Here is a 17,463-nt window from a genome sequence, read left to right as displayed (position 1 = left end):
TTTGGTTAGGTTAGGTTATGGTGAAGGTTAGGTTTGGTTAGGTTATGGTGAAGGTTAGGGACAAGGGTTAGGTTAGGTGTATGGGTAAGGTTTGGTTAGGTTAGGTTTAGGGACAATAGTTAGGTTAGGTTTAGGGATAAGGGTTAGGTTAAGAAAATGGGGTTAGGTATAGTTTCAGTAGGGGTGCGGGTTAGAGAAAGGCATACAAGTAAGTATTGGCTAAGTGTTTGGCCATCCGTTGCCATTCACAATCTGCTGGTTGAACATACATTACCTGTTGACGGAGCAACAGCCACAATCTGAATCGAACCCTAACCTTTTTTTTTAACCTTTGCCTCACAGCAAAACTCCTTCCTGTCCATTTGCATGGTGATGGTGCTAGTCATGAACATCTACTCCATGGGGAAGGAAGTGATGCAGATGTATCATCAGGTACAGTAACAGCTCCAGGAACTGATCTAGAATCAGCTTACTTTCCCAAAATCCTAATTTAACATGCAAATTAATATACCGGAGTAGGATAATGTTGCTCTAAGCACTGATCTAGGATCAGTTTACCGACCAAAAAGTCATAACCTTACATGTGCATTACTATACCAGATTAGGGACAATGTTGCTCCAGATACTGATCTAGAATCAGTATACAAACTATACCTAACTTAAGAGGACATTTCAAACTAAAAGCAATCTTTGTCGGAAGTATTCATACCTTGAGAGGGTTCTAAAGTCGAGTTGTACTGAAATTATCTGGTCCCGACTTATTCCACTCCTCCTGGTAAACTAAGAGTGCAGAGGTGTTTTGTGGATACATGTATTACATGATATGGGACATACAGTATCGACACAGCCTGGCTTTAGGACACATGGACACAGCCTGGCTTTAGGATACATGGACACAGCCTGGCTTTAGGATACATGGACACAGCCTGGCTTTAGGATACATGGAGACAGCCTGGCTTTAGGACACGTGGACACAGCCTGGCTTTAGGACACATGGAGACAGCCTGGCTTTAGGATACATGGAGACAGCCTGGCTTTAGGACACGTGGACACAGCCTGGCTTTAGGATACGTGGAGACAGCCCGGCTTTAGGACACATGGAGACAGCCTGGCTTTAGGACACGTGGACACAGCCTGGCTTTAGGATACGTGGAGACAGCCCGGCTTTAGGACACATGGAGACAGCTTGGCTTTAGGACACATGGACACATCCTGGCTTTAGGACACATGGCGACAGCCTGGCTTTAGGACACATGGCGACAGCCTGGCTTTAGGACACATGGAGACAGCTTGGCTTTAGGACACATGGACACAGCCTGGCTTTAGGACACATGGAGAGAGCCTGGCTTTAGGACACATGGACACAGCCTGGCTTTAGGACACATGGAGACAGCCTGGCTTTAGGACACATGGACACAGCCTGGCTTTAGGACACATGGACACAGCCTGGCTTTAGGACACATGGACACAGCCTGGCTTTAGGACACATGGAGACATCCTGGCTTTAGGACACATGGAGACAGCCTGGCTTTAGGACACATGGACACATCCTGGCTTTAGGATACATGGCGACAGCCTGGCTTTAGGATACGTGGAGACAGCCTGGCTTTAGGACACGTGGAGACAGCCTGGCTTTAGGACACATGGCGACAGCCTGGCTTTAGGACACATGGACACATCCTGGCTTTAGGATACGTGGACACATCCTGGCTTTAGGATACGTGGAAACAGCCTGGCTTTAGGATACATGGCGACAGCCTGGCTTTAGGATACATGGCGACAGCCTGGCTTTAGGATACATGGAGACAGCCTGGCTTTAGGACACATGGACACAGCCTGGCTTTAGGACACATGGACACAGCCTGGCTTTAGGATACATGGAGACAGCCTGGCTTTAGGATACGTGGAAACAGCCTGGCTTTAGGATACATGGCGACAGCCTGGCTTTAGGACACATGGACACAGCCTGGCTTTAGGATACATGGAGACAGCCTGGCTTTAGGATACATGGCGACAGCCTGGCTTTAGGACACGTGGACACAGCCTGGCTTTAGGATACATGGCGACAGCCTGGCTTTAGGATACATTGCGACAGCTTGGCTTTAGGACACATGGACACAGCCTGGCTTTAGGACACATGGCGACAGCCTGGCTTTAGGACACATGGAGACAGGCTGGCTTTAGGATAGATGGAGACAGGCTGGCTTTAGGATACGTGGAAACAGCCTGGCTTTAGGATACATGGCGACAGCCTGGCTTTAGGACACATGGACACAGCCTGGCTTTAGGACACATGGACACATCCTGGCTTTAGGACACATGGACACAGCCTTGCTTTAGGATACATGGACACATCCTGGCTTTAGGACACATGGACACATCCTGGCATTAGGACACATGGAGACACATCCTGGCTTTAGGACACATGGACACAGCCTGGCTTTAGGACACATGGAGACAGCCTGGCTTTAGGACACATGAAGACAGACTGGCTTTAGGACACATGGACACATCCTGGCTTTAGGACACATGGACACATCCTGGCTTTAGGACACATGGAGACAGCCTGGCTTTAGGACACGTGGACACATCCTGGCTTTAGGATACGTGGACACATCCTGGCTTTAGGACACGTGGACACATCCTGGCTTTAGGACACATGGAGACAGCCTGGCTTTAGGACACATGGACACAGCCTGGCTTTAGGACACATGGACACATCCTGGCTTTAGGACACATGGACACATCCTGGCTTTAGGACACATGGACACATCCTGGCTTTAGGACACATGGACACATCCTGGCTTTAGGACACATGGACACATCCTGGCTTTAGGACACATGGAGACAGCCTGGCTTTAGGACACATGGCGACATCCTGGCTTTAGGACACATGGACACATCCTGGCTTTAGGACACATGGACACATCCTGGCTTTAGGACACATGGACACATCCTGGCTTTAGGACACATGGACACATCCTGGCTTTAGGATACGTGGACACATCCTGGCTTTAGGATACATGGAGACAGCCTGGCTTTAGGATACATGGAGACAGCCTGGCTTTAGGACACATGGCGACAGCCTGGCTTTAGGACACATGGACACATCCTGGCTTTAGGACACATGGACACATCCTGGCTTTAGGACACATGGACACAGCTTGGCTTTAGGACACATGGACACATCCTGGCTTTAGGACACATGGACACATCCTGGCTTTAGGACACATGGACACATCCTGGCTTTAGGATACGTGGAAACAGACTGGCTGTAGGACACTGGTTCACAACTGGTTTTGCCTTGGGACTCAAATTAAAACAGGTTGTCTCATTCGAAACCCAATATTCGCATCGCAAAAAAACTTTTTTTAATGCTATATTTATAGTAAATGTTGCATTTATATGACAAGGGAACAGCATTCCCAACTCTTTTATTGTCAATTATTAAATGTTTCCTAAATTCTTGATGAATAATGTTATTAAACTCACTGGCTTGAGACACAAAATCAACCGAAATAGAATTGCTAAAAGCTCTATATTTAAAATATTGTGATTGAAGAGATACAATTATAAAAAATGTAAAATAATTATAATTTCAACCCACTTTCTACCTAGTTTAAGTATTTAGAGTATTTTTTCATGAAATCATTAAAAAAAATGTTTTTTTAACTCAGACACACCAGACTCATTCAAAACCTTCCTTGACCCAAATTTGGGTCGTGCCTCACCAACTGAGAATCGTTGCTTTAGGATACTCCCAAGGTATTAAAACATCTGACAAGATGAGGAAACCTAGAGAGGAACCAGTCTCCGTGGCGTGGCCAGTCCTCTTCTGGTGTTGTGACCAAGATGGGGGTGGTATACAGAAGATAGCCCTATTTGGAAAAAAGACCAAGTCCATATTATGGCAAGAACAGCTCAAATAAGCAAAGAGAAACAACAGACCATCATTACTTTAAGACATGAAGGTTAGTCAATCTGGAAAATTTCAAGAACTTTGAAAGTTTCTTCAGGTGCAGTTGCAAAAACTATCAAGCGCTATGATGCAACTGGCTCTCATGGGAACCGACACTGGAAAAGGAAGACCCAGAGTTACCTCTGCTGCAGAGGATAAGTTCATTAGAGTTACCAGTCTCAGAATGGAAAGGAAGACCCAGAGTTACCTCTGCTGCAGAGGATAAGTTCATTAGTGTTGCCAGCCTCAGAATGGAAAGTAAGACCCAGAGTTACCTCTGCTGTAGAGGATAAGTTCATTAGATTTACCAGTCTCAGAATGGAAAGTAAGACCCAGAGTTACCTCTGCTGTAGAGGATAAGTTCATTAGAGTTACCAGTCTCAGAATGGAAAGTAAGACCCAGAGTTACCTCTGCTGTAGAGGATAAGTTCATTAGAGTTACCAGCCTTAGAAATAGCAACCCAAATAAATGTTTCACAGAGTTCAAGTAACAGACACATGTCAACATCAACTATTCAGAGACTGCGTGAATCAGGCCTTCATGGTCAAATTGCTGCAAAGAAACCACTGCGAAAGGATACCAATAATAAGAAGAGACTTGCTTGGGCCAAGAAACACAAGCAATGAACATTAGACCTTTTGGAAATCTGTCCTTTGGTCTGATGAGTCCAAATGTGAGATTTTTGGTTCCAACAGCCGTGACTTTGTCAGACACAGAGTAGGTGAACGGATGATCTCTGCATGTGGTGTTCCCACTGTGAAGCATGGAGGAGGAGGTGTGATGGTGTGGGAGTGCTTTGCTGGTGACACAGTCTGTGATTTCTTTAGAATTCAAGGCACACTTAACTAGTATGGCTACCACAGCATTCTGCAGCGATACGCCATCCCATCTGTTTTGCGCTTAGTGGAACTATAATTTGTTTTTCAACAGGACAATGACCCAAAACACCTCCTGTCACGCCCTGACCTTAGAGATCCTTATTATTCTCAATGTTTGTTTAGGTCAGGGTGTGACTCGGGTGGGAAAGTCTGCTTTCTATTTCTTTGTGTTTGGCCGAGTATGGTTCCCAATCAGAGGCAGCTGCCTATCCTTGTCTCTGATTGGGGATAATATATAAGTTATCATTTCCCTTTTGGGTTTTGTGGGATCTTGTTTTCTGTTTAGTGTCTGTGCCTGACAGAACTGTTCGCTTTCGTTTTTCTTGTCTTTGTTATTTTGTTTTGGTGTCATCAATAAAAAGACGATGTACACCTACCACGCTGCGCCTTGGTCCACTCTTCCTACCACGCTGAGCCTTGATCCACTCTTCCTACCACGCTGCACCTTGGTCCACTCTTCCTACCACGCTGAGCCTTGGTCCACTCTTCCTACCACGCTGAGCCTTGGTCCACTCTTCCTACCACGCTGAGCCTTGGTCCACTCTTCCTACCACGCTGCGCCTTGGTCCACTCTTCCTACCACGCTGCACCTTGGTCCACTCTTCCTACCACGCTGCACCTTGGTCCACTCTTCCTACCATGCTGCACCTTGGTCCACTCTTCCTACCACGCTGCACCTTGGTCCACTCTTCCTACCACGCTGAGCCTTGGTCCACTCTTCCTACCACGCTGAGCCTTGGTCCACTCTTCCTACCACGCTGCACCTTGGTCCACTCTTCCTACCACGCTGCACCTTGGTCCACTCTTCCTACCACGCTGCACCTTGGTCCACTCTTCCTACCACGCTGCACCTTGGTCCACTCTTCCTACCACGCTGAGCCTTGGTCCACTCTTCCTACCACGCTGCACCTTGGTCCACTCTTCCTACCACGCTGAGCCTTGGTCCACTTTTCCTTCTACAAACGAGAGCCGTTACACCTCCAGGCTGTGTAATTGCTATTTGACCAAGAAGGAGAGTGATGGAGTGTTGCAACAGATGACCTGGCCTCCACAATCACCCAACCTCAACCCGATTGAGATGATTTGGGATGAGTTGGACCGCAGAGAGAAGGAAAAGCAGACAACAAGCGCTCAGCATATGTGGGAACTCCTTCAAAACTGTTGGAAAAGCATTCCAGGTGAAGCCGGTTGAGAGAATGCTGTCATCAAGGCCAATGGTAGCTACTTTGAAGAATCTAAAATATAAATATATTTTTATTTGTTTCACCATTTTTTTGTTACTGCATTCTTTCATATCTTATTTCATAGTTTTGACGTCTTCGCTATTATTCTATAATGTAGAAAATAGTAAAAATAAGGAAAAACTCTTTAATGAGTAGGTGTGTCCAAACTTTTGACTGGTACTGTGTGTGTAGCGTGGTGAAACCTTCACACAGTATGAGCGGGTGGAGGACATGCTGACCATCACTCATCATGATGAATCATGACACACCCAACCTTGGTGGTGTTAAAAGCATTCTGTAATAGGGCATTTTTACAGAAATCTGTTTGAAATGTTGGAATATCGTTCTGCACCTGCATCTACTTGGCCACATTTACATTTTTGTCATAGAGTAGACGCTCTCATCCAGAGCGACTTAGTCAGTACATTCAACTGAGTTATGTAATTCAAAAGCAGTGAAAGGTGTGTTCAGTAAGTTACATCATTTGAATTTAAAGGCAAAATCCTATTTTGAGAAACACTCAAAGAAAGTGTTGTAACTCACGTATTGAAGTCAATTGGTTGCTGAGGCTCTAAGTTCTAGTTCCGGTCTAATCTAAATAACATTCCCTGATTGCTGAGGCTCTAAGTTCTAGTTCCGGTCTAATGTAAATAACATTCCCTGATTGCTGAGGCTCTAAGTTCTAAATTCCGGTCTAATGTAAATAACATTCCCTGGTTGCTGAGGCTCTAAGTTCTAAATTCCGGCCTAATGTAAATAACATTCCCTGATTGCTGAGGCTCTAAGTTCTAGTTCCGGTCTAATGTAAATAACATTCTCTGGTTGCTGAGGCTCTAAGTTCTAGTTCCGGTCTAATCTAAATAACATTCTCTGGTTGCTGAGGCTCTAAGTTCTAATTCCGTCCGAATGTAAATAACATTCTCTTGTTGCTGAGGCTCTAAGTTCTAAATTCCGGCCTAATGTAAATAACATTCTCTGGTTGCTGAGGCTCTAAGTTCTAAATTCTGGCCCAATGTAAATAACATTCTCTGGTTGCTGAGGCTCTAAGTTCTAGTTCCGGTCTAATGTAAATAACATTCTCTGGTTGCTGAGGCTCTAAGTTCTAGTTCCGGTCTAATGTAAATAACATCCTCTGGTTGCTGAGGCTCTAAGTTCTAGTTCCGGTCTAATGTAAATAACATTCTCTGGTTGCTGAGGCTCTAAGTTCTAGTTCCGGTCAAATGTAAATAACATTCTCTGGTTGCTGAGGCTCTAAGTTCTAGATCCGGTCTAATGTAAATAACATTCTCTGGTTGCTGAGGCTCTAAGTTCTAGTTCCGGTCTAATGTAAATAACATTCTCTGGTTGCTGAGGCTCTAAGTTCTAGTTCCGGTCTAATGTAAATAACATTCTCTGGTTGCTGAGGCTCTAAGTTCTAAATTCCGGCCTAATCTAAATAACATTCTCTGGTTGCTGAGGCTCTAAGTTCTAGTTCCGGTCTAATGTAAATAACATTCTCTGGTTGCTGAGGCTCTAAGTTCTAGTTCCGGTCTAATGTAAATAACATTCTCTGGTTGCTGAGGCTCTAAGTTCTAGTTCCGGTCTAATGTAAATAACATTCCCTGATTGCTGAGGCTCTAAGTTCTAGTTCCGGTCTAATGTAAATAGCATTCTCTGGTTGCTGAGGCTCTAAGTTCTAGTTCCGGCCTAATGTAAATAACATTCTCTGGTTGCTGAGGCTCTAAGTTCTAGTTCCGGTCTAATGTAAATAACATTCTCTGGTTGCTGAGGCTCTAAGTTCTAGTTCCGGTCTAATGTAAATAACATTCTCTGGTTGCTGAGGCTCTAAGTTCTAGTTCCGGTCTAATGTAAATAACATTCTCTGGTTATTGAGGCTCTAAGTTCTAGTTCCGGCCTAATGTAAATAACATTCTCTGGTTGCTGAGGCTCTAAGTTCTAGTTCCGGCCTAATGTAAATAACATTCTCTGGTTGCTGAGGCTCTAAGTTCTAGTTCCGGTCTAATGTAAATAACATTCTCTGGTTGCTGAGGCTCTAAGTTCTAGTTCCGGTCTAATGTAAATAACATTCTCTGGTTGCTGAGGCTCTAAGTTCTAGTTCCGGTCTAATGTAAATAACATTCTCTGGTTGCTGAGGCTCTAAGTTCTAGTTCCGGTCTAATGTAAATAACATTCTCTGGTTATTGAGGCTCTAAGTTCTAGTTCCGGCCTAATGTAAATAACATTCTCTGGTTGCTGAGGCTCTAAGTTCTAGTTCCGGCCTAATGTAAATAACATTCTCTGGTTGCTGAGGCTCTAAGTTCTAGTTCCGGTCTAATGTAAATAACATTCTCTGGTTGCTGAGGCTCTAAGTTCTAGTTCCGGTCTAATGTAAATAACATTCTCTGGTTGCTGAGGCTCTAAGTTCTAGTTCCGGTCTAATGTAAATAACATTCCCTGATTGCTGAGGCTCTAAGTTCTAGTTCCGGTCTAATGTAAATAACATTCTCTGGTTGCTGAGGCTCTAAGTTCTAGTTCCGGCCTAATGTAAATAACATTCTCTGGTTGCTGAGGCTCTAAGTTCTAGTTCCGGTCTAATGTAAATAACATTCTCTGGTTGCTGAGGCTCTAAGTTCTAGTTCCGGTCTAATGTAAATAACATTCTCTGGTTGCTGAGGCTCTAAGTTCTAGTTCCGGTCTAATGTAAATAACATTCTCTGGTTGCTGAGGCTCTAAGTTCTAGTTCCGGCCTAATGTAAATAACATTCTCTGGTTGCTGAGGCTCTAAGTTCTAGTTCCGGTCTAATGTAAATAACATTCTCTGGTTGCTGAGGCTCTAAGTTCTAGTTCCGGCCTAATGTAAATAACATTCTCTGGTTGCTGAGGCTCTAAGTTCTAGTTCCGGTCTAATGTAAATAACATTCTCTGGTTGCTGAGGCTCTAAGTTCTAGTTCCGGTCTAATGTAAATAACATTCTCTGGTTGCTGAGGCTCTAAGTTCTAGTTCCGTTCTAATGTAAATAACATTCTCTGGTTGCTGAGGCTCTAAGTTCTAGTTCCGGTCTAATGTAAATAACATTCTCTGGTTGCTGAGGCTCTAAGTTCTAGTTCCGGTCTAATGTAAATAACATTCTCTGGTTGCTGAGGCTCTAAGTTCTAGTTCCGGCCTAATGTAAATAACATTCTCTGGTTGCTGAGGCTCTAAGTTCTAGTTCCGGCCTAATGTAAATAACATTCTCTGGTTGCTGAGGCTCTAAGTTCTAGTTCCGGTCTAATGTAAATAACATTCTCTGGTTGCTGAGGCTCTAAGTTCTAATTCCGTCCGAATGTAAATAACATTCTCTGGTTGCTGAGGCTCTAAGTTCTAGTTCCGGTCTAATGTAAATAACATTCTCTGGTTGCTGAGGCTCTAAGTTCTAGTTCCGGTCTAATGTAAATAACATTCTCTGGTTGCTGAGGCTCTAAGTTCTAGTTCCGGTCTAATGTAAATAACATTCTCTGGTTGCTGAGGCTCTAACTTCTAAATTCCGGCCTAATGTAAATAACATTCTCTTGTTGCTGAGGCTCTAAGTTCTAGTTCCGGTCTAATGTAAATAACATTCTCTGGTTGCTGAGGCTCTAAGTTCTAGTTCCGGTCTAATGTAAATAACATTCTCTGGTTGCTGAGGCTCTAAGTTCTAAATTCCGGCCTAATGTAAATAACAATCTCTTGTTTTCCCTCAATAGCGTTTGAGTTACCTGAAGGACATCTCTAACATTCAGGACTGGTACTCAATCATCTTCTCTCTTATCTTCGTTATCGCCCTGTTCTTCAACGCTGAGGGGTCCTGGCACTGGCAGGCTGGGGCGCTGGCAATAATCATGTCATGGGTTAACTTCCTCCTCTATCTCCAAAGGTAATTACCAACTGTCCAAACAATTTAGCCCATTCGTCTCTGTCTAGAGAGATGAGAAAACGTGTTTACTGTCATTTAGAGATAGTTCATTTTCTGATGATTGTTGGTGTTTGATTGACATTCCATGGTAACGGAAATACGCTGATGTTTACCAAACCATACTATGCAGAACAACTACCTACAGCATTGACATTACACCTTTACTTTGTAAAAAATCTATTTTGGTTATTGATCTAAAGTAAGTGAAGTGGATTTACACCCTATATGGGAATTACAGCAACGGAGGTACATCATGGGTCTCTTATCAGTACTATACAGAAATAAATCATTAGAAATGTCATGCTCTTCACAGTGATTTATCCCGGATAGGTACACCGAGGTAGATATACCAAATAACACCACGTTTGGTTGGTCCGGAACAGACCAAATATAAACCAATCAAAGACGTCAATGTTTCACAAGTTTAGACATCATAGTGCAGCACAGCAGAGCACAGTAGAGTTCAGTAAAGTACCCTACTGTACTGAAAAGTAAAGTACCGTACTGTACTGAACTCTACCCTACTGTACTGAACAATACTGAGTCCACGTTGGTACTCCACGTTGGTACTCATGGGTCCGCGTTGGTGCTCATGGGTCCGCGTTGGTACTCATGGGTCCGCGTTGGTACTCATGGGTCCGCGTTGGTACTCATGGGTCCGCGTTGGTGCTCATGGGTCCGCGTTGGTGCTCATGGGTCCGCGTTGGTGCTCATGGGTCCGCGTTGGTGCTCATGGGTCCGCGTTGGTGCTCATGGGTCCGCGTTGGTGCTCATGGGTCCGCGTTGGTGCTCATGGGTCCGCGTTGGTGCTCATGGGTCCGCGTTGGTGCTCATGGGTCCGCGTTGGTGCTCATGGGTCCGCGTTGGTGCTCATGGGTCCGCGTTGGTGCTCATGGGTCCGCGTTGGTGCTCATGGGTCCGCGTTGGTGCTCATGGGTCCGCGTTGGTACTCATGGGTCCGCGTTGGTACTCATGGGTCCGCGTTGGTACTCATGGGTCCGCGTTGGTACTCATGGGTCCGCGTTGGTACTCATGGGTCCGCGTTGCTACTCATGGGTCCGCGTTGCTACTCATGGGTCCGCGTTGCTACTCATGGGTCCGCGTTGCTACTCATGGGTCCGCGTTGCTACTCATGGGTCCGCGTTGGTACTCATGGGTCCGCGTTGGTACTCATGGGTCCGCGTTGGTACTCATGGGTCCGCGTTGGTACTCATGGGTCCGCGTTGGTACTCATGGGTCCGCGTTGGTACTCATGGTTCCGCGTTGGTACTCATGGGTCCGCGTTGGTACTCATGGGTCCGCGTTGGTACTCATGGGTCCACGTTTGTACTCATGGGTCCGCGTTGGTACTCATGGGTCCGCGTTGGTACTCATGGGTCCGCGTTGGTACTCATGGGCACTGTGTTTTCTCTTTCCAGGTTTGAGCACTTTGGGATCTACGTGGTGATGTTCCGGGAGATTGCAAGGACGTTGTTTAAAATCCTACTGCTATTCTTCTTTCTGATGCTGGCTTTCGCCTTGGTCTTCTATGCCCTCATGCTCAACCAGGTGACAAGAGACACTAGAGACAATGCTCCCACTTTAAACAACACATTGTTTTGTATAAGTCCTACATTAAGGTTATTTGTAATTTCCTCAAATCAATGAAGATATATGAGATGGAAAGGAGATGGATCTAAAATCTGTTTTAAAGTCAAATCAAAACAAATATTATTGGTGACGTACACATGGTTAGCAGATGTTAATGTGAGTGTAGTGAAATGCTTGTGCTTCTAGTTCCGACAGTGCAGTAATGTCTAACAGGTAATCTAACAATTCACCAAAAACGACCTAATACACACAAATGTAAAAGGGTGAATGAGAATATGTTTATATATATACATGAATACATAGGCAAGGTGCAATAGATGGTATAAAATACAGTATATACATATGATATGAGTAATGTAAGATATGTAAACATTATTAATAAAGTGGCATTATTTAAAGTGGCTTTGTTTTAAAGTGACTAGTGATCTATTTATTAAAGTGGCCAGTGATTGGGTCTCAATGTAGGCAGCAGCCTCTCTGAGTCAATGATGGCTCTTTAGCAGTCTGATAGCCTTGAGATAGAAGATGTTTTTCAATCTCTCCGTCCAAGCTTTCCCTCTGTCGTGTTCTGTCTTCCCTCTGTCGTGTTCTGTCTGCCCTCTGTCGTGTTCTGTCTGCCCTCTGCCGTGTTCTGTCTGCCCTCTGTCGTGTTCTGTCTGCCCTCTGTCGTGTTCTGTCTGCCCTCTGTCGTGTTCTGTCTGCCCTCTGTCGTGTTCTGTCTGCCCTCTGTCGTGTTCTGTCTGCCCTCTGTCGTGTTCTGTCTGCCCTCTGTCGTGTTCTGTCTGCCCTCTGTCGTGTTCTGTCTGCCCTCTGTCGTGTTCTGTCTGCCCTCTGTCGTGTTCTGTCTGCCCTCTGTCGTGTTCTGTCTGCCCTCTGCCGTGTTCTGTCTGCCCTCTGTCGTGTTCTGTCTGCCCTCTGTCGTGTTCTGTCTGCCCTCTGTCGTGTTCTGTCTGCCCTCTGTCGTGTTCTGTCTGCCCTCTGTCGTGTTCTGTCTGCCCTCTGTCGTGTTCTGTCTGCCCTCTGTCGTGTTCTGTCTGCCCTCTGTCGTGTTCTGTCTGCCCTCTGTCGTGTTCTGTCTGCCCTCTGTCGTGTTCTGTCTGCCCTCTGTCGTGTTCTGTCTGCCCTCTGTCGTGTTCTGTCTGCCCTCTGTCGTGTTCTGTCTGCCCTCTGTCGTGTTCTGTCTGCCCTCTGTCGTGTTCTGTCTGCCCTCTGTCGTGTTCTGTCTTCCCTCTGTCGTGTTCTGTCTTCCCTCTGTCGTGTTCTGTCTGCCCTCTGTCGTGTTCTGTCTGCCCTCTGTCGTGTTCTGTCTGCCCTCTGTCGTGTTCTGTCTTCCCTCTGTCGTGTTCTGTCTTCCCTCTGTCGTGTTCTGTCTTCCCTCTGCCGTGTTCTGTCTTCCCTCTGCCGTGTTCTGTCTTCCCTCTGCCGTGTTCTGTCTGCCCTCTGTCGTGTTCTGTCTGCCCTCTGTCGTGTTCTGTCTGCCCTCTGTCGTGTTCTGTCTGCCCTCTGTCGTGTTCTGTCTGCCCTCTGTCGTGTTCTGTCTGCCCTCTGTCGTGTTCTGTCTGCCCTCTGTCGTGTTCTGTCTGCCCTCTGTCGTGTTCTGTCTGCCCTCTGTCGTGTTCTGTCTGCCCTCTGTCGTGTTCTGTCTGCCCTCTGTCGTGTTCTGTCTGCCCTCTGTCGTGTTCTGTCTGCCCTCTGTCGTGTTCTGTCTGCCCTCTGTCGTGTTCTGTCTGCCCTCTGTCGTGTTCTGTCTGCCCTCTGTCGTGTTCTGTCTGCCCTCTGTCGTGTTCTGTCTGCCCTCCGTCGTGTTCTGTCTGCCCTCCGTCGTGTTCTGTCTGCCCTCCGTCGTGTTCTGTCTGCCCTCCGTCGTGTTCTGTCTGCCCTCCGTCGTGTTCTGTCTGCCCTCCGTCGTGTTCTGTCTGCCCTCCGTCGTGTTCTGTCTGCCCTCCGTCGTGTTCTGTCTGCCCTCCGTCGTGTTCTGTCTGCCCTCCGTCGTGTTCTGTCTGCCCTCCGTCGTGTTCTGTCTGCCCTCTGTCGTGTTCTGTCTGCCCTCCGTCGTGTTCTGTCTGCCCTCTGTCGTGTTCTGTCTGCCCTCCGTCGTGTTCTGTCTGCCCTCCGTCGTGTTCTGTCTGCCCTCCGTCGTGTTCTGTCTGCCCTCCGTCGTGTTCTGTCTGCCCTCCGTCGTGTTCTGTCTGCCCTCCTTCGTGTTCTGTCTGGCCCCTGTCGTGTTCTGTCATGCCAAACTGTTTTTTTTCTTCTCTCGTTTGTCTTTTTAGGAAGAGTTTGAGCGACTGGATCTGTCAGTGATTCAGATCTTTGTGATGATGGTCGGGGAACTGAATTACCAAAGCAATTTTCTGGACATATACCTACACAACAAATTTCCATTTCCCTTCATCACTTTCTACATGTTGGTGATATTTATCATCTTCATGCCCATCCTGCTGATGAACATGATGGTAAGCCTCTCCATGATAACCCAGTATCTGGGGCTCCCCAGTGGTGCAGCGGTCTAAGGCGTCACTACAGACACCCTGATTCAAATCCAGGTTGTATCACAACCCGGCCGTGATTGGGAGTCCCATAGGGCGGCGCACAATTGGCCCAGCGTCGTCCGGGTTTGGGCGGTGTAGGCCGTCATTGTAAAGAAGAATTTGTTCTTAACCGACCTGCCTAGGTAAATAAAAAAGTATTAATGTCCCATCCAATTTACCTTTTTAGAGTTAATTTCCTGCAAATCTACACATTTTGCCATGGGGCAGAGAGAAGCAATTTTACTCCTTTGCCAATGTGGCGTTTTACCAAAAATGTCCTGCAATTCTACACATGTTGCCATTTAGGAAGAGAGAAATGTTTTCTGTTTTTAGTATGATATCTGAAAGTGACTCACAAAATCAACCGGGGCTCCCGAGTCGGTAATTCCACCAAGTTAAATATCTGGCCGATTTACCAATCTACAAATGTACCAAAATAAAAACAAATGGTCTAGTTGAGAGACTCTCAGTGACTGACGAACAACCTCATGTTAACATTTCACCTTGTGTTTATTCTACTATTCTACCTAGCAACAGTTAAGTTGAAACCCTGACTTGAGTAATTTTTTAAAACTTTTTTACAACTTTGGAAATTGATCTGCGGGCGTTCAAAGGTTGCCCATCGCTGATCTACAGCTATCCTTTGGTGTCCCTGTAACGGTCGTTTTCCTCCTCGTCTGAGGAGGAGCAAGGATCGGACCAAAACGCAGCGTATTGTGAAGACATAATCTCGTTTATTTAAACAAAGACGAAAAACACTTGAACAAACTACAAAATAACAAAGAGACGTGAACAGACCTGAACTTGAGAACAAAACACATGAACGCACGAACATGAAGGAACACACGAACGAACGAAACAAAACGAAACGAAACAGTCCCGTGTGGTACAAACACTGACACAGGAACAATCACCCACAAACAAACAGTGAACAGCCTACCTTAATATGGTTCTCAATCAGAGGAAACGTAAAACACCTGCCCCTGATTGAGAACCATATCAGGCTAGTTGAATGAACCCAACATAGAAACACATAACATAGAATGCCCACCCAGCTCACACCCTGACCAACTAAACAAGACTAAACAAAGGAAATAAGGTCAGGAACGTGACAGTCCCATCCATGGTGTCCAAGTCCAACCCTGCATATCCATGGTATTTGTCACTGACTACTACCAATGTGCTATCGTTAGAATGGTTGTTGAGAGATCTCCATTTTAAAAACGAAATAGACTCACTGTTGACTATCAGAGTCATTCCAAACGGGAGGTTTAACAGAGCAAATTAAATGTGACCATTGATTATCACTCGTATATCATCAATGATGTTTATATTGGTCAAAATAGCCTAAAACCTAACACTCAAGGCCAAATCTGTAACGGCGGTCCTCCTCCTCTTCATCTTCGGAAGAGGAGGAGTATTGAGGGAACCAAGGCGCAGTGTAGTGAAATAACATTTTATTAACGAAAAAACACGAACTTGAATAAACTAACAAAAATAACAAACGTGTAGACAAACCTATACGACGAACTCACATAAAACAAGAAGAACGCACGAATAGGACATTTAGACTACACAAACCGAACAAACCGTACACAGTCCCGTATGGTGCAAACAATTACACAGACATGGAAGACAATCACCCACAACGAACACTGTGACAACGCCTACCTAAATATGACTCTTAATTAGAGGAACGCCAAACACCTGCCTCTAATTAAGAGCCATACCAGGCAACCCAAAACCAACACAGAAACAGAAAACATAGAATGCCCATCCAACCTCACGTCCTGACCAACTAACACACATAACAAACTAACATAAATAGGTCAGGAACGTGACAAAATCTATACTGGAGTTGCTTACCAAGAATAGAGTTGATGTTCCTTACAGTTTTGACTTCTAATAGAATATAATAATAATAATAATATAATAATATAATTTATACTTCTAATATCTAATTGAAATCTTTAAAAAGGCCAGAAAATGGTTATCTAACAATGATCAATCAATTTGACAGAGCTTGAATAGTAAAATAAAAAATAATGTGCAAATGTTGCACAATCCAGGTGTGGAAAGCTCTTAGAGACTTACACCGAAAGACAGCTTTAATTACTGCCAAAGGTACACTACCGTTTAAACGTTTGCGGTCACTTAGAAATGTCTTCGTTTTTAAAAGAAAAGCAAATATTTTTTCCATTAAAATAACGTCAAACTGATCAGAAATACAGTGTATTCATTGTTAATGTTGTAAATGACTATTGTAGCTGGAAACGGCAGATTTTTATGGAATATCTACAGAGGCCCATTATCAGCAACCATCACTCCTGTGTTCCAATGGCACGTTGTGTTAGTTAATCCAAGTTTATAATTTTAAAAGCCTAATTGATCATTAGAAAAACATTTTGCAATGATGTTAGCACAGCTGAAAACTGTTGTCCTGATTAAAGAAGCAATAAAACTGGCCTTCTTTAGACTTGTTGAGTATCTGGAGCATCAGCATTTGTGGGTTTGATTACAGGCTCAAAATAGCTAGAAATAAAGAACTTTCTTCTGAAACTCATAAGTCTATTGTTGTTCTGAGAAATGAAGGCTATTCCATGCGAGAAATTGTCAAGAAACTGAAGATGTGTATTCACAGAATTACCAGAATAGAAAGAGGAGTGGGAGGCCCCGGTGCACAACTGAGCAAGAGGACAAGTAGATTAGAGTGTCTAGTTTGAGAAACAGACGCCTCACTAGTCTCAACTGGCAGCTTCATTAAATAGTACCTGCAAAACACCAGCCTCAACGTCAACAGGCGACTCCGGGATGCTGGCCTTCTAGGCAGAGTTCCTCTGTCCAGTGTCTGTGTTGTTTTGCCCATCTTAATAATGTATATTTATTGGCCAGTCTGAGATGTGGCTTTTTCTTTGCAACTCTGCCTAAAAGGCCAGCATAGTGTGGTCAGAGGGGTGTGGTTAAATGTGGAAGACACATTTCAGTTGAATGCATTCAGTTGTACAACTGACTAGGTATCCCCCATACGTTAAATATGTTATGTCTAGTCAATGAGACCAGGCTGAATAACGATATGTCTGCATTGAATTTTGTCTTCATTTTGTCAGATTAACGAGTTCGTCACCATTGAGACTATTGAGACTTCAGACTATTAAAAGACAGCCCCAACTTTTCGCAGGGAAAAGAGACTACGGGAGGTCAATGCTAATTGTCAATGGGATAGCTGCCAACCCACCAAAATATTGATGGTTCCTATTGGTGTCCCGTTGTGTGTACTACAGATTGGATTGGCTGTCGGTGACATCGCTGAGGTACAGAGAAGTGCCGCTCTGAAGAGAATAGCCATGCAGGTGTGTAGCTGGATAACAACCA

At 45.0% G+C, this 17,463-nt stretch overlaps 1 protein-coding gene across 1 annotated transcript in view; it reads left to right on the top strand.

The window, feature by feature from the left end:
- Positions 1 to 17,463, top strand: part of LOC129833928 (transient receptor potential cation channel subfamily A member 1-like) — a 94,868-nt gene that overhangs the window by 73,812 nt on the left and 3,593 nt on the right. Inside the window, exons 21-25 of the mRNA XM_055898749.1 lie at positions 343 to 432; positions 9,762 to 9,931; positions 11,389 to 11,518; positions 13,834 to 14,016; positions 17,373 to 17,441. Of these exons, the coding sequence (XP_055754724.1) occupies positions 343 to 432; positions 9,762 to 9,931; positions 11,389 to 11,518; positions 13,834 to 14,016; positions 17,373 to 17,441 (642 nt within the window). The remainder of the gene's footprint in view (positions 1 to 342; positions 433 to 9,761; positions 9,932 to 11,388; positions 11,519 to 13,833; positions 14,017 to 17,372; positions 17,442 to 17,463) is intronic.

The sequence above is a fragment of the Salvelinus fontinalis genome, chromosome 34 (genome assembly GCF_029448725.1).
Source record: "Salvelinus fontinalis isolate EN_2023a chromosome 34, ASM2944872v1, whole genome shotgun sequence".
Taxonomy (NCBI): Eukaryota; Metazoa; Chordata; class Actinopteri; order Salmoniformes; family Salmonidae; genus Salvelinus; species Salvelinus fontinalis.
The sequence above is the reverse complement of the archived record's forward strand: the minus strand, read 5'-3'. Positions and strand labels throughout refer to the sequence as shown.